At 42.9% G+C, this 23263-nt stretch overlaps 1 protein-coding gene across 2 annotated transcripts in view; it reads left to right on the top strand.

Annotated features, from left to right (window-relative positions):
* CPNE4 (copine 4) overlaps nucleotides 1-23263 on the top strand; it is a 565144-nt gene that overhangs the window by 525333 nt on the left and 16548 nt on the right. Inside the window, exons 9-13 of one of the 2 annotated variants that reach the window (XM_073803688.1) lie at nucleotides 466-552; nucleotides 3311-3370; nucleotides 11564-11647; nucleotides 15436-15569; nucleotides 22886-22940. In XM_073803688.1, coding sequence (XP_073659789.1) covers nucleotides 466-552; nucleotides 3311-3370; nucleotides 11564-11647; nucleotides 15436-15569; nucleotides 22886-22940 — 420 coding nt within the window. The remainder of the gene's footprint in view (nucleotides 1-465; nucleotides 553-3310; nucleotides 3371-11563; nucleotides 11648-15435; nucleotides 15570-22885; nucleotides 22941-23263) is intronic. The other variant, XM_033855295.2, reaches the window with a different exon arrangement.

Below are 23263 nucleotides of genomic sequence, written 5' to 3'. Positions count from 1 at the left end.
AGACACTAAGACTCAGCATTTGGGTTACTCAGCTGTGTGTCCCCAGATCTCTCCTTCCCTCTGCTGCTTAACTTGGTCCCATTAATAGCAAGCATTTATAAGTGTCAGGCACTGTTCTAAATGTATTACAAGGGTAAATCATTCAATCCTCACAGTAACCCTATGAGATACTTACAATTACAAGCTCCATTTTACAGAGGAGACATGCAAGACATAGAGGAATCAAGTAATTGGCCAAAGATCACACAGCTGGAAAATGGAGGAGCTGGGATTCAAACCAAGCAGAGTAGTATCGGAGTCTCCCTCTGCACCACTCCTCCTTACTGCCCCTCCAGATGTGAAGGGATCAGCTAGAGACCATGGGTCAGCCCTCAGGTCCATCTGCAACAGTGCCCAGGGGCCTCGTCATGAATGACTCCACTTCTTCCTGAGCTGGCAATCATGCTATAACCTTTCTTGTTTCAGGTGCAGTGGGAGTGCATCAATCCCAAGTACAAAGCCAAGAAGAAGAATTATAAGAACTCGGGCATTGTGATTTTGAATCAGTGCAAGGTATATACATAGCCCCTGTCTTCCAGGGGTATGAAGCTAGGGCTGTCTGGGAGGAAGGTTGTGTGGACAGAAGGAGAGAGTGTCAAAGAGATACGATCTTTTTTAAACAAAAATCAGAAAGTCAAGGTATTAATGGACATACATTGTAAGCATGGATGGTCTTGGAGCTGTGGTAGGCCAATGCCACCATACCCTCCACAAGGACAGTCCTGCCCCCAAAGATAGGAGAGTCCTGGTCTTCCCAGGGCAGCACCAGAGGGAGGTCCCCAGAGGGGGTCACCAACATTTCTAAAGCACCTATTCTGTGCCTATCCCAGCGTTCGTTGCTTTATATGTGACACCTCCACCATGCCGAGAAGGTACCATGAAAATAAGACAGTGGGGGAAGATTAAAGGGCCTAAAAATTCCTCCCAGAAGGGCTCTAACTTAGCAGAAAATCCCATCTGGGAATAATTTTGCTACTGGTTGAGTACTTACTATGTGAAAATAACTATAATACGTTCTGTTTACTCTTATCACAACCCTGAGATTTCTATTTTCAAATGAGATTGTGTAACCAGTTTGTCACACACATGGTAAGTTTAAGAGCTGAGATTTTAGTCTCCGTCTGTCTGACTCCATGACATAAGACTTACGTGCCATCCAGTTTCTCTCTATATATATCAGGTTCCTTCACTCAGAGTTGGCCTTTCCTGGCTGCCAGGAGCTGCAAGAACTCATCCTTACATAACAAGAGAGTAAAGGAAAAGACTGATGGGTCTGGCTTAGGTCACATGCCCACCCCTTGAACCAATCACTGGAACTAGGAGATAATGCTTGTGATTGGCCATCTGGGGGTCACTGTTTTAATAATGGCTTTTTTTCTGTATTTTATGATGCTTTGACATCTTGGGGCCTTGCATACTGAGGAGGAACTGCCCCTCCCAGAGTTACCTAATTCCTAAAGGTAGCAATCAACTTGCCTGTGAGCCTGTCTTTGACATGCAGACCAATCCATCCAGAGCCTATACCCCCAGCCACCCCCTTTCCTGAACTCTCACACACCAAGACAGTATTCCGCCTGCCCTGTATCACCCCAGAGCCAGGTTTCAGATAATTAGAGACCATCCCTATCACCCAGAGCCTCGTAAGTTACTCAAACTATTGAATCCTAAACCTGCTTAACTTCTTACCTTGCTTCATGCATTCCTTCCCACAAAAACCATGATAAAGATTTTTGCCTGTGCTTTCCCCTCATTCCTCTTGCCTCCTGACTGACCCTAGTGCTTCCCCGTGTGGCCCCCTTGTGTGGCAGGACATTCCTCCTGTCCCTTGGGGAGCTGTGAGTAATAAACTCTTCTTTCAAAGGCAGTTGTCTCTGGTCATCTTACCTACCTGTACAGACCAAATCCTGGTACATTCACAATAGACCTGTGACCATCCCTGTGCCCATAGCAGCAGGAGAAAAGAAGATCCAGATGAGCCAGTTCAACTATCCATCTCTGTAAGGTGGTTGTGCACATATCTGTTTTGATCTAAGAGTTCGGCACTCAAAGGCCATGGTGATTGAACTCATTTTTTTGGTGTACAGACAGTAGTAGGGTATCCCAACTATCAGGCAAAGCATCGCCATGAGGGAGCCAGGAGCAGGCACTATTCAGGGAGCCCAGTAAATATCAGCCCTGAGACAAGTCTGCCAATAGATGTGTGCCACCTGGAGGTGGTGCCTGGAAACACTACCATGGGGTTCTATGGGTCAGTCTCTGAGAAGCTGCCCTGAACGTCAGATGGAGTCTGAGAAGTGAGGGTCAAAAATCAGCTAGTAGTTGTCCTGGTAAAAGGATCCAGATTGTGAGCTCAGTGGCTGCAGGTACCATGCCTGTTTCTCACATCCCTGTATCCCTAGCATCCAGTGCATGGTGGGGGCTTAATAAATCCTTGTTAAATAAATAAGTAGATGAATGACACCAAGACTCAAGCATCAGAATCATAATGAAGCAGAAATTAAGACTAGAAATCAGTAAGGTGTGTGAGAACACAGATGCCAGGGGTTGGGAAAAAAGCAGGGACCCTGCTGACTTCCAGCCTAGAGGTTGAAAGGATGAACTGTGCTGTCAAGACCGCCATCATTTGAGTTCCACCTCCATCATCTTAGCCTCAGTTTCCTCTTCTATAAAATGGGCACAATAATAACAATAGCATCACCTTCACAGGCTTGTTCTAAGAATTAAATGAGGTAATGTATGTCAAGTGCTTGGCGTACAGTAAGTTCTCAATAAATGTTAATACTTGTTGCTCATGGCATGGGAGGAATCTCACTAGCTGGCAGCTGGCAGTAAAGACCTTCTCAGGTAATTGTGATCTTGAAGCTGCCCATCTTGATTACTGTGGTGTTAGGAATGTTACCAGAACTGGGACTTAGACACGGGCAGCGAGACTGAAGCCAAGTGTGAGACTTCATTCATTTCAAACCAGTGGTGACCCTTGAAAACACAGTATTAGTCTCACCCCAGAGGCAGAGGCTGATTAAAATCATGTGTAAACCAGAAGAGAGGGTAGCAGGGGATGGATGGCTGCAGCCCTCACAGACCCATCTAAATTCAGCATTGCTTTCTTTCTTTCCTTTCATGGAACAAAATCAGCTGACCCATCTTTTTCTCACAGATCTTTCTCTGCTTTTTCCTCTACATCAGCATAACCCCAAAGTGTAGGCCTCTAATCTATAGGTATACAGATCATACTGTTCCTAATACAGTTTCCTCTCCTCCTCCTGTGCAGATCCACAAGATGCATTCTTTCTTGGACTACATCATGGGTGGCTGCCAAATCCAGTTTACAGTGAGTTGTTTCCATATTTGTCCTTATTCAGGAGTAAGATTGGGGAGTGGTGCTGGGTGTGGGGCACGAGGAGGCAAAAGTCTGTTAAGACCCTGGGTCAGCTTTGCTCACGTCTCACCGCTGAAATATCATACAGTAACATGTTTTTACAAGGAGGTCATAATGCTGTTTTCCTCAGTGAGTATGGTTTTCAGCGTCATGTCAGGAAATTCCTGCCATTCAACCTCAAGTGGTTCGGGCAACCAGCCTAATGCTTTCCGTTCTTTCCATGACTACATGAGGCAGGAGGCAGTGGGTGGGTTTCCAGGTCCCATCACTGCGTGAAAAGGGTGGGAAGGAAGTGAGCCGCGCTTGCGCATCCCACTGGACAACTGCAGACGTCTTGGTTGTGTTCGTGTGGCCAGACCACGAGCATCCATGTCATGTCCAATGGTCGGTGCCAAGAGTAAGCCATCCAAATGGTTCATCAGTCAATGAGAAAGAGAATTCCAAAAGATTGGGGAACCAGTCTTGCAAGGTTGAAAAATAGAATGAGTGAGTGGATTGAGGATCACCTCCTACATGGAATATGTGAGCCCATGGGATTTGCACACTCCTAATACAGATTGGAGGGTCGGGGTGGACTGGGTCTTTTTTAAGTGCCTGGGTGGGCCAAGATTGTGAGTCCATCTGCCCTGGAACAATTTGCTTTCAGTGGCTTCATATTCAATATCCTACTAAGTTTAGGCAGACATGACCTGCAGAAAGAGAATACCCAGATGACAAGGAATAGATCTGCTAAAACCTATGGGAAATCAACGTGGATGTAAACAAGAGGAATCCAATTTGTGCAGCATTTGTTCCTCATCTTACAAAAGTGTACTCTTGAAACTCAGCCCTGTTTAGCTCCCTAGACAGGCTCAGTCATGTGAGGAAGGCAAGGAAATTGGTTTGAGCCCAAGAAAGTAGACAGGAGCAATGTATTCCTAAGACTAGGGATAGTGGTGCCCAAAGGACTAGAAGGGGGTTCCCCGAGGGGTTGAGATAAGGTATCTCCCTAGATAGAGGCTTGTCCTCTGCTATAACCTCAGAGGGGTCTACCTATGTCCTGCCTAAGCTCAGGCCATTGTTCATTTGCCCCTGAATGCTTACAGGAGTTAATTATAGATTTTGGTCATTTCTTTGAAGTCTAAGTTTCTCTAAAGACACACCCACACAGCACCCCCCCTTCCCCCCCTCCTCCCCCCCCTCCTCCCCCCCCCCCACCATATACACACAGGCATGTTTAGAAGGTAGCAAACATGTGCATTGTGGGCACACACCCCTGCCTCCAGCTGTCCTGGGCAAATGGAGGTGGAGGAGTCAGCAGTGTCACAGAGGAGATAGTGTCCCATGATCTTAGGCAAAGAAATGATGCAGAAAACTATTTATAGATTCTTCAAGGGAAAGCTCTATCAATTTGGGTCTGTTTTAGATTCTATAGATCCCATGCTTTTGAACAGCTCTTTATTCAACCTTCAGGGGCTTGCTTTGCCCTTGGAGTTGGGCTACAAAGAATTGGCCCCAGGGAAAACTGAAGTTTGACCCCAGAATGTTTCCAGCTCTACACCCTGACTCATGAAGGGGAGGGGAGGGGAGATCGTGTGGCCCACCTGACAGGAGGATTGCTCTCCTGGCTTTGTTTTCCCCTCCTTCTCACTTTTGCTGATGCTCCCAGCCGGAAGGGACCACCTCAGTGGTTCTCACTACCACCTTCCCAGCCCCAGCTTCTCAGCCATCCAGGGTCCACGGATCGACCTGCGGGAGATCTGGAGTGAGTCTGGAGCAAGGCATGTGAACAGGGGGAGCATGTGCAGATAAATGCCGAGGAGACCAGGCCATCAAGCAGTGCCTCCAACAAAGCCCTTCCTCCTGGAGGGCTCCAGGCGGAGGACGCAGGAGAAGGTTGCTAGGTGTTCTATTTTGAGCTTTCTATTAAAGAAAACATAGCAGCCACCTCATTGTCATTTTCCTCTAAAATTAAGTCAGCTTTCCCATTATTAATTTCTTATTACTCAAGCAGTGCAATCTAATGTAAATGGCAAGCTGTAATACAAACTATTAATAACAAATAACATGTCTTAATAAATTTGGTATTTATTATATACCCAATCATTTTATTGAGGCCATCTAGAAAAATGAAGGGAATGTGGCAGAGGGATGAGAAATGAGAAGAGGGCTTCCTGGCGTAGAGACAGGCAGAGCAGAGGGAGGGAGGAACGAGGTTCTGTTGCAGTCACCCCACCCCTGAGCTCTCCAGAGTTGAAATCTCCCACTGACGCAGAGGATGGCCCGAGATTCCTAAGCAGGCCCGGAGCTTCAGCCAGGATGAGCCTCCGTCTCCCTGGAGACAGACCTTCAGGAGCCAGCAGTGGAATACAGTTCTGCATGTTTCCTCCCCTCCTCACGCTTCTCGGCCCTGCCCCTGTGCCCAGGAGGCCTTCCCCTTCGGGTGCATCAGCCGGGCTCTCCTGCTCATGGATTTTGGTTGGATTTGACCAATGGTAGGCAGCAGCCAGAGGTCAAACAATAGGAGGAGAATGAAGTTGGGGCACTTCTTCCCCACTCTCTACCCCCCAGGTTGCTGTTTGGCAGTGACCACATTCCTCTACAGAAGGACACAGTTCCCTTCAGGTGTCCTGCCCTGCAAACACTACTCTTACTCGGTTCTACTAACTGCCCCTCTTGACCCTTTCTACTCAGCCTCCCTTAACATTTTAGAATTGTCCTTTTATTAAATTCTTCTCAATCATCCCTTTTGAGTGGACCATTTGCTTCCTGTCAAGACTCAGCCCAATACACACTACAAACAGTGGTGAGAAGAAAGCTTTTGCACCTTCCAGTGATGCCTGGAGCTCCTGGTTTCACCTTAAGAATATCAAGAGCAGAGCACCTTTCCCTTCAGGTAGTAGGCTGATATAAGTTGCTCAGAATACTTCTGTTGAATGGTGGTGGATCAAAGCCTAAATCTTCAAGAAGAGATAAGGTTTAGGGAAAAGAAGAAATTGGATAAATAAATGTGATACTATGTTTTTGCTTTAAAAAGCACCCCTGTGAACTTAAATATTTATGCATCCATATATTCTAATGATAAATACTGAAACCTTACTTGGGTTAATGTGAATATGCAGGATATATTTAGGGATTGTTGGGGAAATGGTTTAGATTGAGAATTTGAAGGGCCTTGAATTTTGAGGTAATTAGGTGGATGTGGGAATGTTCAGAAGACTCTTGGGCAGGACTCAGGAGCAATCAGGCACATGCTTTAGGGAAGTAAATCTGGGAGGTCTTCATGAAAGGGACTCTGAAAGAAGACATTAAAACCCACTGTAGCCATCCTGGTGATGGGTAGTAAGAGGTAACTAGAGGGGCAGCAGTAGGAAGGGGCACTGTGGGAAGAGAGTCTACTAGCCTTGACTTATGATACAGGAGGAGACAAAAGGCACAGGAGAATGATGAGTCCAGGATGACTCAAATCTTTTGTGTCTGAAGACAAAGTATGGCAGTCCCATTCACAGAAATATGGAAATCAAGAGGAGCTGCCAGACAACAAGATGAACTTCCTCATGGATGCGGTGGAAGTACTTTCATGTATCCCAGTGGAGACAGCATTTATAAGTATGGACCTCAGTTTCAGGAGAGAGGTGGAAACTGCACATACATGCGTCTGGAGGAGATGGCTAAAGAGAAAAATACAGAAAGACTGGGGGCCTGGTGACAGAATATTGTGGAAGATCTGCATTTGTCAGCAGGGGAGAGAGGGGCAAACAGTAAAGAGATGCCAGAGGGGGAGGTCCCAGAGGAGGCAGTTACTCAGATGATCAGGAGGAAGTGTTACAGGATCAGGGGCAATAATCTCATATGCTAAAGAGAAGATAGAAGGTGAAGAATGAAAAATGGTGACTGGGCCATGTGATGAGTAGGCACAAATCATCTTCAGAAGAGCAACTTCAGCAGAATGAGACAGGAGACCCAGGGGGTGGGGTGTAACATACGATGAGGAGGTGAACACAGTGGGTGTGACTACTCGTTCAAGAAGGCAGACAGTGAAGGGAAGGCAAGAGGTGGAAAGGAGAGTGGCAACCTGAGGATGAGAAGAGGGGAGTTTTAGGCTATGAAATAAGCAGAGAAGGCCCCAGGGAGGGAAGGACATAAAGGATGCTAAAAAAAGCCCCAGTCGATGATTCTTCCTCTTTTTTTGTCACATGGACCATTTGAAATCTGATACAAGATCTATATCCTCTCACTGGAAAGTGCACACACCCAATTCTGCACACCATTTCAGGATGTCAAGGGCACCCCCGAGGACAACCTTTGTTCCTTGTGTGAATCTTTGAGTCGTAAGGACTCCGGAGCAACAGTCGTGTTGTGGGCTTGGAGGACCTGAGCAGAGGTGAAGCAGAGACTCGAGGGAGAGAGATTGGGTTCTATGTGTTTGGCACATAGCACAGCAGCTAAAAGGAAAACCAGATACCAGAACTTCATATACAAAATACACAACTACAGACAGCATAGATGAGGCCGACTCCATAAGATATTTGAAGAGAAAATGATAGAAGAATTCAATGTTTCTTTTGAAAGTTATTGCCGTTCCAGATGCAAAAAAATGTTCATTGTAAAATGAATTTTCACAGAAACAGGTTGTAAGCAACACAAATGTCCAACAATAAGGTAATAGCTATATAAATCGCAGTTTCTCATTTAGGTGGACTATGATAAAGCCATTTTAAGTGGTAATTATAATGATTGGTAATAACATGAGAATATGTTTATGTCATAGTGTTAAGTGAAGAAAAAAAGAACATAAAGCAAAGCTACCCTATGATTACAACTATGTTAAATGTTTATATATAATTATATTGTATGTTTTATATATAAATTTTAAAAATATTTTGGATATATATATTGTATATAACTAAAAAGAAAAAATATGACTTACCAGACTAGTAGAATCCTGAGTGGTCATTTTTTTCTTATTATATTCAGTTGGCCCTTTTTATTATTTGTAATTTTTTTAAAATTAAAGAGGGTATTGGGCTTCCCTGGTGGCGCAGTAGTTGGGAATCCGCCTGCCAATGCAGGGGACACGGGTTCAAGCCCTGGTCCGGGAAGATCCCACATGCTGCGGAGCAACTGGGCCCGTGCGCCACAACTACTGAGTCTATACTCTAGAGCCCGCAAGTCACAGCTGCTGAGCCTGGGTGCCACAACTGCTGAAGCCCGCGTGCCTGGAGCCCGTGCTCTGCAGCAAGAGAGGCCACCGCAATGAGAAGCCCGCGCACCACAAGGAAGAGTAGCCCCTGCTCGCGGCAACTAGAGAAAGCCCACGCGCAGCAACAAAGACTAAACACAGCCAAAAATAAATAAATAAATAAATAACTTAAAAAAAATTAAAGAGGGTATTGCTTTCCTTTATCTCTGATTGTATAGTCTACATTTTAATAATATAATATGATATAATATAATAAGCTGAATGTGGCTTCTCCCAGATTAACCTTGAAGCCTAAGAAAAGAGCACCTCTTAAAGGTCCTCTCATGTCATCTTTTCTGACCCTAACACACTTGAGACATCCTATGCCCAAGCTGTGTCTCAGTTTAAGTTTTAAATCCTGATTTTATATCCCAGACTAAACACTGACGGATTCTGGTGTAGAACCCTGAGAAATGAGGATGAGTCCTGGGATGAAGAGGAGAGTGCTTTGCACTTTCCAGGAAATGAACCAAGCGACCTCTGGGGTTTTTCCCATCTGGCCTAGGTTCTTATTTCTTTGCCTGCTATAGGGTTTTGAGGAAACAGAAAAGCACAATAATTAAACCTATTATTTAAGAAATAGTCCAGACTAAAGAGTATCTCCACCTATGTCTTGTTTTATAGGTCCAAATTGTATACAAATCTAAAAAACAAACAAAAAACGCTGCCCTATAGCAGGTGATATCACAAAGGTTGCAGAGAGATTGGGCAGCTAACCAGAGATGGGTTCACAGAAGCTTTCCCCAGAAAACATCTGGGAGGTTCTCAAAGGGCGCATTTTTTCACTGGCAGGGAAAGGATATGAGGCCTGGGCTCGTTTCAGGTAAGAAGCTAAAAATGTCCAAGGAAGGATACTCATCTTTAGCATCCAGCCTTTTCTGGAAGCAGTTCCCCACACTAGGGACTTGGCAGCATGGAGGAAGCAAGCATTTTGCTTTCTTACTTTACAAAGTTTTGCAAAACTGCTCATGGCTCTGCTTAATGAAGAGCGAGACCTCCTGGGCAGAAGGGGAAACAAAGGAGGCCTGTTCCTGGGCTGCCCGCTGGGAAGATGGGAGCGCACATCGGAACTGCAGGCTTTCCTGAATGCTTCATAGCAGAAGATGAAAACGGCAGCTCTGCAAGCCCGCCACATTAAGGAAGCCAGGAGCCGGGAGCCTCCTCCGCAAACTGGCATTTTTCGGTCATTTTCTTGCTTTTATTTCTCAACTTAATCCCATCTTTCACAGCCTCCCTGTTGCTTTTTAAAATAAACCTAACCTTTCTCTCTGTTCTCTTTGCACTCATGCTAACTTAAAGAGCGCAGAGAATTCTTGGTAGAAGGCCACCTCCTGAAGACAGAGATTTTATCTCCAGCCTCATCAAGGAGACCAGAAATCATCAGTTGCCAGGAAAGAAAAAAAGTCTTTTAGCTGCCTTGTACCTGAGACTGTCCATTTACTGTCTAGTCAAATGATAAAATATTTTTATGAGCAGTGGGAATTACAGAAAGTAGTAGGTGATAAAGGTCATTGGTTTATTTCCTTTTTCATCAGGTAATTTTTAAGTTCACACCCTTCCCCAAAGTTACATCAGCATCTTCTGAGCTGGAATAGCCTCTGGGGTTGTCACAAACATGGGGGCCATCCCCATGGGAAGAGTGGAAACCCTAGAGGCCTGCCTGCAGAAAAAAAGCAGTTTCCATTGGGCATGTTTGTATGTCCCTACAGGACCACCAGGAACAGGCAGCACAATACCGCCTTCTAACCCTGAACTTCAGGTTGTCCCACTACATAATCTCCTCCATCCCCAAGGAGATCCGGCCGCTCCCTTTCCCTAACTGGCATCCAACTTCACAATCAGTCACCGAATCCTATTTGTTTTCTATGCTTAATATCTTCAATCACAATCCTCTTCTCACCACCATCTCTGCCCCACCCTAGTTTGTTAAGCGTAAGGGAATTATTCCAAGCCTGAGGATGAAGAGTTGATAGAAATGAAAAGATATACCAGCACTGGGACCAGAGTGAAGAAAGAGAGGCACCTAGGATGCAAAATTTAAGGAGGCATCACTCTCAGATCAGGCAAGTGTAGGGTCAGCTCAGATGAGTGCCTTCCTGAGCTTATGCCCTAGTCACCTCTCTTACTTTACCCTAATCCCAGCCCTATGATTTTTTTTAAATTTTAGTATAGATTGTTGCCAAAATCTGTTAAGCTCATCCAGATTTTACATCCACTTCTCCCCATACCACAGGTACTCATCCAGGTGATACACCTGGGCTCAGATGCTGCCACTTGGTGCCTGCATGCTTGGAGTATCTTGCCTATGCCTGGGAAGATAAGATGTTCAATTATGTTGCTTGAGTTGCCATTTTTCTTTATGGAGGTTTTTCCCTCTGTTCTTTATATTATCTGATTTCATTCTCTGGTTTTACATCAAGACACCAGCATATTTTTTGTCATCACAGGATACCCTTGACAATCAGGTAATCAACACATGGTACAGGTTGCCAGTTGCAGTGTTAAGAAACACTGGTAGATTGGGATGCTCCATGAAGAGGGGAATCATAAACACAAGTGAGGGGAGCCACAGGTACTCATTATTAATAATAAAATATTAAACCTGCCAGTGATTTGCAATACTTGCAATGATATTAATAAATCAGAACAGAATCAAGTTTGTCTCCATAATAACATCCTTGCATCCTCTAGAATTTTCTACAGCTCTAAAGTGCTTTCCTCAGTGGAAGAGAAAGAGGTGGCTTTACTTCTAGCCTTCCCAGCACTATTTTTACCTTCTAAACACTATGTACACAGGTGAGGTGCCATGATCTCTTAAGTGTGTCTCATCAGAACAAAAAGGCAGAGAATGGTGGGTGTGTGTTGGAGCTTAGTACATCCAAGAGTCCCTGAGATGTTTGATTTCTCCAAACACTGTCTCTCAGGTACCTCTCGAGTGTCCTCCTTGGAGAAGTTTTCCAGGGATTGTCTGCATGTATCTGGACCTCTGTCTGGTTGGGGCCCCATGGGTGAGACCTGGAATGCTTTACACCTCCTTCTCGTTCACAAAATGCATGTAGGCTCCCCAACACCACTCCTGCCGCCTCAACTAGCTTTTCACCACAGTTCATGTTGTCTTCCTCACTTTTCTTCAGTGGCTTGGCTTTCACCTTCAGGATGAAATCTATCTCAGAAGATACTGGATTTCACTGGTCCTTTTAGGTCACCCGCAGTCGTCCTCAGTAACCCATTCTCCCACTGTTTCAGTTTTTTTTTCTTTTTAAATGTTTTTTTTCTTTTAATGTTTTTAAGAAGTGTAGTTGATTTGCAATGTTGTATTAATTTTTGCTGCATAACAAAGTGATTCAGTTATACATATACATATTTTCTTTTTCACATTTTTTTCCATTATGGTTTATCATAGGATATTGAATATAGTTCCCTGTGCTCTACAGTAGGACTTTGTTGTTTATCCATTCTGGTTTTTTTTATTTTATTGAAGTATACTTGATTATACTGTATGATATCACTTATATGTGGAATCTAAAATACAATGCAAATCAACATATCTGCAAAACAAAAACACTCACAGACATAGGTGGGGGGGTAAGGCAGGGGAGGAATGGGAGTCTGGGATTAGCAGAGGCAAACTATTATTATATATAGAATGGATAAATAACAAGGTCCTACTGTATAACACAGAGAACTATATTTTCAATATCCTGTGACAAACCATAATGGAAAATATACGAAAAAATATATATATGTATAACTGAGTCACTTTGCTGTACAGAAGAGATTAACTCCCACTGTTCTTCATACACACACACGCGCACAAACACACATATACACACACTTTAGTTGCTGTTTTCCTACCTTTTGCAGTTGCTTTGGTCATAAAGTGTTGTTCATTTAAGGTATTTCTTCTCTCCTAAATTACTGTAGTTGCCTCCTGGTTAATATCCCTACCTCCAGGCCAAATCTCCTCATCCTTCATAAGAATAAAACATGCCTACGAGATGTCTGGACATCCCAGTCACAGACTTACTCATTCTCTTGGGTATATAATGATATGATGAAGGAGCAGAGTCTTTGGAACCATATAGACTTGGGTTTAAACCCAGCTCCATCCCCTATGACTTTGTGACCTTCATCACCTTTGAGCATCAGATTCATCAATAAAAAGGAATAATAATCTCTACCTCCCAGAGTTTTTATGAGAATGAAATAACACAATGCCTGTAAAGCTGCCAGTGCAGGTGTCTGACACATAGTAGGGTTTCAACAGAGGTTACCCCTCCCTTCTTCCCTTTTTTGTCCAAAGTAAGGGCATCTAAGCATTGGGGGAATACTCATATGACCTTTTTTGAAACACTTAGTATTATATTAGCGTTTTATCAGTTTGTACTCCCTTATTGAAAACATCTGGAGGTTCTGAAAATAGAATTTGAATCCTGCTTAAATTTATTTTCAACATAGTCCTGTGGAGGGGTGAGGAAGAAAAGGGGAAAATTCAGTGATGAAAGAATAACTTTACAAAGGAACAAAAGAGAGGTTGTTAGTGAATTACTGTTAGTCAATGCTTTTTCTCTTCCAGTTACTTTGATCTGATTGCAGGCTTACAATATAAGATGAGGTGACATTTTTTTCCATCAATGTTACTGAGTCTGGTCTTTCAGAAGCAGACACAGAGCACGTAGCCCCTTTCCTCTGTCCTTCCAGAACTAGCATCCCACCTTAAATCCAATGAGATATTCCAGTGGTTTGTTATAATGGAATTTTGTCAAATGTTATGCAAATAGCATTTGTCATTCACAAGATCATAAGAGAAAATAGAGCCTTTCTATCATCAGTCAGCCAGTGAATGGATTCTGTTGAGCTGGGTGCACCATGAACATTCCTTTCTTTCCCTACAACTCCTTTCATTTTAATCCCTCTCTCCCCACTCTCCACCTCCAAGATTAAGCATTTCTTTGGAGAGGTGTTTGCTAGGTTAACTTTCATTGAATTGGTGATGATATTAGAAATCAGAAGAAATACACCTTCCCGTTTTAGCACCACCCCCAGGTTAAAGAATTTTGTTGTTGTTGTTGTTAAGAAGTGTCCTGCGTGGGACTTCCCTGGTTGTCCAGTGGTTAAGAATCCACCTTCCAATGCAGGGGATACAGGTTCCATCCCTGATGGGGAACTAAGATCCCACATCCCTCGGGGCAACCAAGCCTGCACACCACAACTACTAGCTCATGCGCTCTGGAGCCCACACGCCACAACTAGAGAGAAGCCTGCGCACTGCAACGAAGACCCAACACAGCCATAATTTTTAAAAAAATTGTCCTGTGAGTCAACTTTTATTTAGATAATGATGATGTAGGGGGTCAGAAAAAACTTAAGTTCAAAGATAATGCCCACTAGGTGGCCAGACAGAGGTTTCTTTTCTCTACTTGCCACTGACAATGCTGTAGACTTCAGGCGTCTTCTCTGTTGTGGGTGGGTTTTTACATGAATGAGCCTTACACAGAGCTGCTTCTGGCAGAAATTTTATTATAACCACTTCAGCATCTCTCTCTGCAACTGGTCACTCATGAAAATAGTGGCTTTGTTATACAGACCACATCTTTAACACAGAATTTAGTTTTGAGGGAGTTTAGCTAGGTCTCAGAGATGGAATCGTCCTCCCCGGAGAGCACTAAGGACTCTTCTTAGTGAATTACAATATTCCACCCTTACCCTTGCTGCCTGGTGATGTCGTGGATCAGATGCTGGGTTTTCTAACCTGGACGTCAATCTCAAGTTCTGTTTTGGACAAGGAGAAAAGAGGGCATAGGGGAGAGGGAGGTTGAAGACTATAGAAATGGCCTCAACCAAATTAGTAACTAGTTTTTTTTACTGAAGTATAGTTGATTCACAATGTTGTGTAATTTCTGCTGTACAGCAAAGTGACTCAGTTATACATATATATATATACATTATTTTTATATATTCTTTTCCATTATGATTTATCACAAGATATTGAATATAGTTCCCTGTGCTATACAGTAGGACCTTGTTGTTGATCTATCCTATATATAATAGTTTACATCCGCTAAACCCAAACTCCCACTCCATCCCTCCCCAACACCCCTTCACCCTTGGCAACCACAGGTCTGTTCTCTATGTCTGTGAGTCTGTTTCATAGATAAGTTCATTTGTGTCATATTTTAGATTCCACATGTAAGTGATATCCTATGGTATTTGTTTTTCTCTTTCTGACTTACTTCATTTAGTATGATCATCTCTAGTTGCATCCATGTTGCTGCAAATGGCATTATTTCATTTGTTTTTATGGCTGAATAGTATTCCATTGTATATATGTACCACGTCTTCTTTATCCATTCATCTGCGGATGGACATTTAGGTTGTTTCCACGTCTTGGCTATGGTGAATAGTGCTTCTATGAACATAGGGGTGCATGTATCTTTTTAGAATAGAGTTTGTCTGGATATATGTCCAGGAGTGGGACTGCTAGGTCATATGGTAATTCAATTTTGAGTTTTTTGAGGAACCTCCATACTGTTTTCCATACTGGCTGCACCAATTTACATTCCCACCAACAGTGCAGGAGGGTTCCCTTTTCTCCACATCCTCTCCATTATTTGAATAACTAGTTTTTAAAGCTGATGAATTTCTTCTCTAACTCTGCTTATTGGCAGGTGTGTAACATACTGCTTCCCCCCACACACACACACCCCGGCTGTGTCTCTCTCAGGGCTAATCACAATTCCTATGAAATATGTTCATTTTAAATCAAATCCACCCATTTGCCTATCTTCTCTTCCAGGTAGCTATAGATTTCACGGCTTCGAATGGGGACCCCAGGAACAGCTGTTCCCTGCACTACATCCACCCCTACCAGCCCAATGAGTACCTGAAGGCCTTGGTAGCTGTGGGGGAGATTTGCCAAGACTATGACAGGTATGAGACTCCCCATCTCTGTGGGTTCCTGTGACCCTTGCCTGACCCTGGGCCAAAGAATGGAAATGAAGTTATGCTGAGGCTCATGAGAGGACAGAATAAAGCTTTGTCCCAAATGTGTTATCCTCTCCACACCTAGAGAAACTGAGTTCATGCCAAGCCTACACTGACCACCAAAACAATCCTTTCTTAGCTTTCTTCTCTTACTTGGCTGGCAGGACCACTGGATAGCGATTTTGGTTTCCCTTTTGTAGTTTCAGTATGTGCCTTGCTACTCAAAGTTTGGTGCATGGACCGGCAGCATAACGTCACCTAGGAACTTCATCAAGTCCCACTTGAGAATTTGAATCAGCATCTGCATTGTGACAAGATTTCCAGATGATTCATGTGCACTTTGGAGTTTGAGAAGCACTGGTTTATTAGACACTATTCTATCTGATCCTCACATTAAACATTCTGTCATGGGTGTTGTTTAACAGAAGAGGAAAACTGTGCAGGGAGGTGAAGTGATCTGTGCTCTGCTCCACACCCAGGGGCAGGATTTAAACCCAGATCCAGCTCATTCCACAGTGTAAGCTCGTAATAGTGGGGTTTCATGGACCTCAAAAGCTGTTGGTAACTTTAACAGAAGGTGTGTGTGTGCCCACGACAGTGTGTGTATGTGTTTGTAAGTCTGTATAGAAAACACGATTTTGAGATCAGATCAGTATTACATTTATTTTTACTTGATAATGAATATTGACCTTGCCCACCAAGAGAATTCCCTGTAAGAAGTGATTTACATAAATTACATTGAACTGAATTTATTCTGCCTTCCAGTATTTCCAGATTGAGGTGAAGTTGTTCACATGTTTGATCAAGAAGCCTCTTTGAAATAGAACCAGTGTAAATATAAATATGGGTAAATCTCAGTTGACAGCCTGGTATGATTGTAATATAGGACTAGTTAGTAATGAGCAGCAACTAATTGACCTATTAAACCAGAAAAATAAAGAAAGTGACTCTGTCCTCCGGTTTCAGGGAGATTTCATGGAATAGCCTGATTTCTGTTCTTTCTAGTCTCATAATTGGTTATAAACCATGATAACCTGATACTCAGGCACCACAGGGAGTGACACAACCTAGTGACCAGAAAGTGCAGAGAAACCAAAAGGACAGGTAATAGGAAAGCTTCCAGCAGTGGACTTCCCACTGGCGAGTCTCTGGATTCATACTGTTCATCACCAATAACTCAGATGGGTGTGTGGCCAGTTGGGGATGAATGAACAGGTACAGTGAAATCAGACAGCTCTAAACACAAGGCCCCTGCTAACACTTCCTCTTTTCCACATTTGGAACAGAGGGCAATAATAACATTTTTAATTACCTTGTTGAAATGATACTTGTACTTAACCTTGAAATATTGTCTGTGAAGACAACTTGAATCTCAGCTCTGATTTCTTTAGACCCCAATTCGGGGAGGTTCTTAGAGGGGCTCGTGTCATATGGAGACTTCTACCAAGGAGGGAAAAGATGGACATATTGCATCCCCAAAACAACAAAACAGTAATTCTCTCCTTTCTCTCTCTCTCCCTCTCACATACACTCTCTCACACACACACACACATACACACACAAGTGTGTCCATATGAGAGAAGAAGGAAGAGAGGGAACATCTTCTGGATTCTTAAGAACTTTTAAATGTTGAAATTCTCATAAAAGAGGTAAAGTAGGTAAAAGCACTTAATACAACACAATAGCTGCTTAGTAATAAAGTTGACTCTGCAAGGCACAAGGCAGTGTAATAATGAATTCCAAAGAGGAGATTTGGTGAGCTGGCCAGAAATTAAGATGCTGACACCCAGAGCCCTTGCTGCGGTTCTGCAGCAGATTTACTGGCCAAGCTGCAGAACTTCTGTTTCCTGATTACCTTGCATGAAAGATGCAGATACAACAGTCAGAGGGACCTGCACATCTTTTAGAGCTGTTATCCCTTTATAACGTGAGCCAGACAAAGCCTGGGGAGGATTTTGTATTCCCTCAAAAATACAGATTCATTCTAAAAGTAAGAGATGACACTTTTGGGGTTACATGAAGAATCACCGCAAGTGATTCTTTTAAAAATTTAAAAATAAAATACCAAAGTTGTCAGCCCCAACTGGCCAAGAAAAACAGTTTCTTCAGCTCAGTGGAGCTTTTATATTTTTCATATAAAAAAGGCACCTCAGCATTGAAATGGGCACACTAATGGCTTCTTGAAAACTGACAAGGTTCCACCGCTTCTCCTCTGTGTGGGTGGAAAGACAATAGACAGGAAGTCAGGACATTTCAAGTTGGGGTTTTGGAATTAATTTATTCTTGCATCAAAGTCAGTGAGGTTGTTGCTCAAAAAGAAACACTTCAATAAAAACTGACAGAAGGCGCCGTTCCCCCTCCTGCAGCGACACGGAGATTTTTAATCCCCAAGAGGCTTGGAAATTCCTCCCAGCCTCTGACAGCCAAGGGTTTTCTTCCTGCCTTGTACAGTCACTGTTCACAGGTCATGATGAGCTGATCCGTGAAGCTGAACAGCTTGAGAGACGCGTGAAGCTCGGAGTTCTCAGGGTGGCCTTGAGGGGAGACCAGACTCAGGTCCTGAGCCTGGAAGGCAGCCCTGCCAGCCCATTTTCTATGCACCTCTGAGAGAGAGACCCCTGCCCTCTCTCCCCTCCAGCTCCCCAAGAGCGTTCGCTCACAAACGAACTCATCTGTTCCCGGTTCGTTGTAGCCCTTCCCCAGCTCCTACGAACAACCTGGTCTCTTTAGGCTGCTCAAGACCAAGATGGTATCCATTCCTTGGGCTCAGCAGAGATGTGAGTCTCTGACCACGTGCCATGTCCCTCATAGAAAGACTGGTCTAGCTGCTACCAAGAGAGTATAAATACGGTACATTGCTCACAAATACAGACTGACGTTTAATAGGCTTGGCCACCCCAGAATAAGGCAGGGGTACTGGAAACCACTGAGGCAGGCGTCTCCTCTGAGGTGTGCTCAGAGCAGTGCAGAGGCAAGGTTAGAACTGACACAGGCATGTTTGAGTGCAGAAGGTTGGGTTAGAAGTCGGAAGGCAGGGTCACATCACAGCGCTACCTTTTCCACTCTGCCAACACCAATCCATTGTTCTCAACCTTGGCTCCACATTGGAACCACTCAGGAAGCCTTAAAACAAGCTGGTACCTGCTCCCTACCCCCAGACACCCTGATTTAATTAGTCTGGTGCACATCCTGAGGATCAGGATTTTTAATTCCAATGGGCATCCAGGATTGAGACCCAGAGTTAAATTGGGAGAGATAGGTGAGATGGAGCAGCTGAGGTCCTACTGGGTGCCAGGCCCCTCACGCAGTGCTGTAAAGGCACAGAGAGATTAATAAGCATGGTTTCCCCTCAAGTCGGTCACAGTCTCATGGGAGAGAAAGGCACATAAATGAATCACAGCCCTACATGGCCTATGTAAGGATGGGGACGCATGAGGAAGGAAGGATTAACTCTATCCTTTGTGAGAAGAGAGATTGACAGTCGAGGAGGGCCTCCTGGGGGTGGTGAGTTCTGCTAATTCTGTTATTTGCTGTTATTAGCACATTATTCTGAATCATTAGACCAGACCAACCTCCTATGAAGGGCAGAGTCAACAGGGTCCTGGTGACAGGGGGGCCTGGGTTCAGATCCCAGCTCGGCTCTCTTTATTCTCCTGATGTTATACTGGGCCTTGTTTCCTTGACTGCAAATGAAAGATTTATCTAACTTCCCCTGCAGAGTGGTTGTAAGGATTAGATACAAAAGTTTTGCCTTTTGTACATACTTGATAAGTGATAGAGGCTATTTTCTTTAATACTCTTACACAAAAGGGAAAAGGACTATAGTGTCAGACTTAAAAGTCATTTTGGACTAATGACCTTTAAAATTTTTTGGCTCACATATTCGTAAAAAGAGTGTTAAAACATATAGCCCTCACACACTTTTGCATTGAAATCTAACATTTTCCATCAAGAGTTTAAATAGTGACAAAGAATGAAAATTCTAGTGTAATGTAAATATGGACATTTAAAAATAAAACTCTTACCTAACTCTTGCAAATGCATCCAGCAGAATCTAAATGCCATAGCTATTTGATACCTACCATCGTCCATTTAAAAAATGCACGAACAATTTCATCAGTTTGAGCTGAGAATTTTGTTTCTTCTTTTTCATGAGCTCATATTTACATTCCCTTCCCCCATAGAACTTCATTCCAATGTATCTTTAAAAATTTGGTTTGAAATTCCTTTATTGATCACTGTATCACACATGTCTTTAACTAAAATATGAATATAAATTTTTAAGTTTCCAATCTCTAAAATTTACTGTAATGAAAAGATTCAAAGTATTTAAAAATATCTTCTGGTTTTGTTCTTATCATAATCCTTATTAGTGTGTAATTGATCATAAATATTTGTGAAAGTTCAACACCTGATTATTGCCTATAAAAAATAGAAATGAAAAAATCTTAGTGAAACAGATAGTAGGTTATTTTCCCAATTAGCTTACATATCTGTGGATGACTGCTACCTATGACCAGAATGGGAAAATCTAGCATCAATACTAATCCAATTTTTTGTTTTTATCAATGTAAATACTAAGAAAGCTTGTTTTTATAAGTCCGTGGTAATGGAAAGAGTTTGCCTACGAGTATTATGTAATTCTTTCAATTCTAAATTTTATATCAAAAAATTACATATCTATCATCAAAAGGTATTTTTAATGATCTACCACCTGACATCAGCACTTCCTACAATTTTTGTAAAGCAAAAATGAGCAAAACTATCTGACTTACAAAAGGATTTGTTTGCTAGTGAGTCGTTCACATCAGGAAGTGTCTCTTTATTTTCTGCTGTGGAGCTTTTACACTCGGGAGCAACTCACCATGGTGGCTGAGATTCCTAGTGGGTGAGCAGAGGTTAATTGGGAGAGGGGAGGTGTGAATCAGGAGCAGGTATTTCCATCAGAGATGTTCCCAGAAGATGAATTTCAGTAAAGAATACATGGGGAGGTAGAGGAACTGAATACTGATTTCCCTTAAAAACAAAGAAGCCATGCTCTCATATCCCTCGAAGGGCTTTGCATGTCCATGTACCCTAGCTTTAAGACCACTGCTTTAGAGAACAGCCTTCATTAAATGTCTAGTTGTTCTGAAATGCTATTTTGCTCTGAGTTCATCTCCATTTCCTTATGGACACAGTCATTTGTCTTTTCTTTTATTAATCTCTTGCTTTAGCCCACTTTTCCTTACCAGGGAGGGTAAAAATGCATCTTCCATCTGCAGGTCATCTGATCAAGTTCTTTCCCTAAGAAGTTCAAGACGTCAAGCTCACTGCCACTGAAGACCCTGGGCTCTTAGATAGTATTTTATACTATTTTATTCCAATAGTAAGAAATACTGCCTTCAGCAATGTGGTGATCTGCCCTGAATTTTCCAGGTTGGAAGTTTCTACCAATCAAGTCCTCAATAATTGCTAAATGATCCCTTTACTCAGTGCTGCTGAATCCTATCTTAAGTTCCCTGATGTGTTGGCATGCTGATGCTTGCTTGTGTGCTCAGCTTGCCTTCCCTTGCCTCTTGCATAATAAGACTCCTCTCTTCCTAGTTCTATTTCTAATCAGGGAAAATGAATGCTTAAATCTATTGTGCTTAGGCTTGAATTTTTTTCTTTAGTATGTTTATTAGAGTCTTTGTGACTTCAGAGAACTGAGACCATCCTGATTCATTAATTATTCCCCTTGTAGGTGAGGCATTTTCCCTACCTCCGTACTCTTGAAACTCGGTTATATAACAGTGCATCATGCTCAGCAAGCTTAAATCCACAAGGGTGGCTTGAAGGGTTAAAAGGAATATCATTACATCTGGAACACTGGTTTTGTGATTAGAAACGGGTGGACTATTAAATCTCACCCCTCCTAAACTTATCAAAGAAATTAAAAAATGTGGAGCCTTCTAGGTTTCTCTGTTTTGACTTCTGAGCCATCCGAGTTGGAAGAAGCAGGACCCATCCTCCACCCAGAACAGTTTTCTTCCAGACTTAACTAGAAAGTACCTCTAAAATCTCCCTTGCTGATTCCTCCCCACATCTGCTCACCCTTGTCTTGGCTAAGAAGGAATTTCTGAGACAAAGTATTTCAATATTTCCAAGGACCAGAAGTATTTTTTTCTCAGAGCTGTGGTTAATCCTTTATAAGATTTTATGATTTTCTATTTATCATCATTAATACCTTTTCTAATACCTGATAGGTGCAATGCCCCACGAGGCCCATATCTACACAATAGATAGAGAAAGAAGGAACTGGTGATTTTCTGGCAAATTTAGAGGTTGATTTCAGAGAATTCTGGTTTCCCTGTATCTCCCAACCCCTGTCCCAAATTTGGTCAAATGGGCTATATTTTGGTGAAGTTCTATCAAAGCCATCATTGGCTACTGATGACCTCTAAATCAGTTAGATAGTGATGGGTGACGGTCTGGCTTTGATCCTTTGACTTCTCAGCTTGGGACTCCCCTTTTGCATCCAGAGACATTCTGGGACAGTGAGCCCTTATCTGAATTTCCTTTTCTCCTTGGCTGGCTCTGCAAGAACTGCGAAATGTTCCAAGAACAAATCTCAGTTGTGTTTTTAATGGGAGAGAAAGTCAAAGGTAGATAGCCTGAGGGGGGCATGCCTTCTTCCAAGAGCAATACTCCAGAGCCCCACTGCAACAATCCCCTGACAGCACAAATTTTGCTTAAGAAGAGTCTTATTTGTGATCTGGTCAGGAGGCCCAGTTATGGGAAGTGCAAGAGGAAATCGCATTTAATGCTGTACATAATCAGTAAGTCATGATGGTATGATAGAAAAGGCATGGGCTTTGGAATCACACAGTGCTCACTGCTAAACACCTTAGGTCATTTTCTTAGCCTTTCTGAGACTCAGTTTATTCATCAGTAAAACAAGAATAATAAGTAGGTGGACCTTCAAACATTGTGTGAAAATTAACTAAGTATGTACATGGCCTAGCATCATATCTGGCATATTGTAGTGCCAACCAATGTTTATTCTTCTCCTGCCCATCGTCTCACCTATAGTAAAGGAAAGCAGTAAAGTGATGAACTTTGGGGATTATTTCTTGATCTTAGTTGCTCACACTATTGCTATCCCCTGTTACCACAGGTAATCAAGAAGCATGGGTAGTCAGTATTTGGCATTGTGACCTATTCTCGCAAAGTAATGCAAGTTCGTGTTTTTCTTCCTCATTAAATGGACAAATGTAGCGACTTCTTTTTTTTAATTTCAGTGACAAAATGTTCCCAGCCTTTGGGTTCGGTGCCAGGATACCCCCAGAGTACACGGTGAGTGAGTGTTTTGCTATAAACAAAGGATGAGTTGGGTTTCCCTCACAGGAGTCTCACTCTTTCGACCTTTGATATAATTATGTAAGGGCCCAAAGAAGCAGAAGTGGTCTTCAGAACCAGTGAGATTAGCTCCTCGGAGCCTCTGTTTTGATGACAGCCAATCTCCTGGTATTCTGGATTGGGCTTCTCAGAGTCATTTCCAAATGAAGTGTTCCATTGTTTAGCTTCTTACAGACATAGGCAGAGACTGTGAAAACACTCGGAAGTTGATCTCCAGTGGCTCAGAACCCATGTATTCAGATCTCCCCTGGAGAAAGACC

Source organism: Tursiops truncatus, chromosome 4, assembly GCF_011762595.2.
Source record: "Tursiops truncatus isolate mTurTru1 chromosome 4, mTurTru1.mat.Y, whole genome shotgun sequence".
NCBI classification, from domain to species: domain Eukaryota; kingdom Metazoa; phylum Chordata; class Mammalia; order Artiodactyla; family Delphinidae; genus Tursiops; species Tursiops truncatus.
Note: the sequence above shows the minus strand (reverse complement) of the source record. Positions and strands in the feature narration are given on the sequence as shown.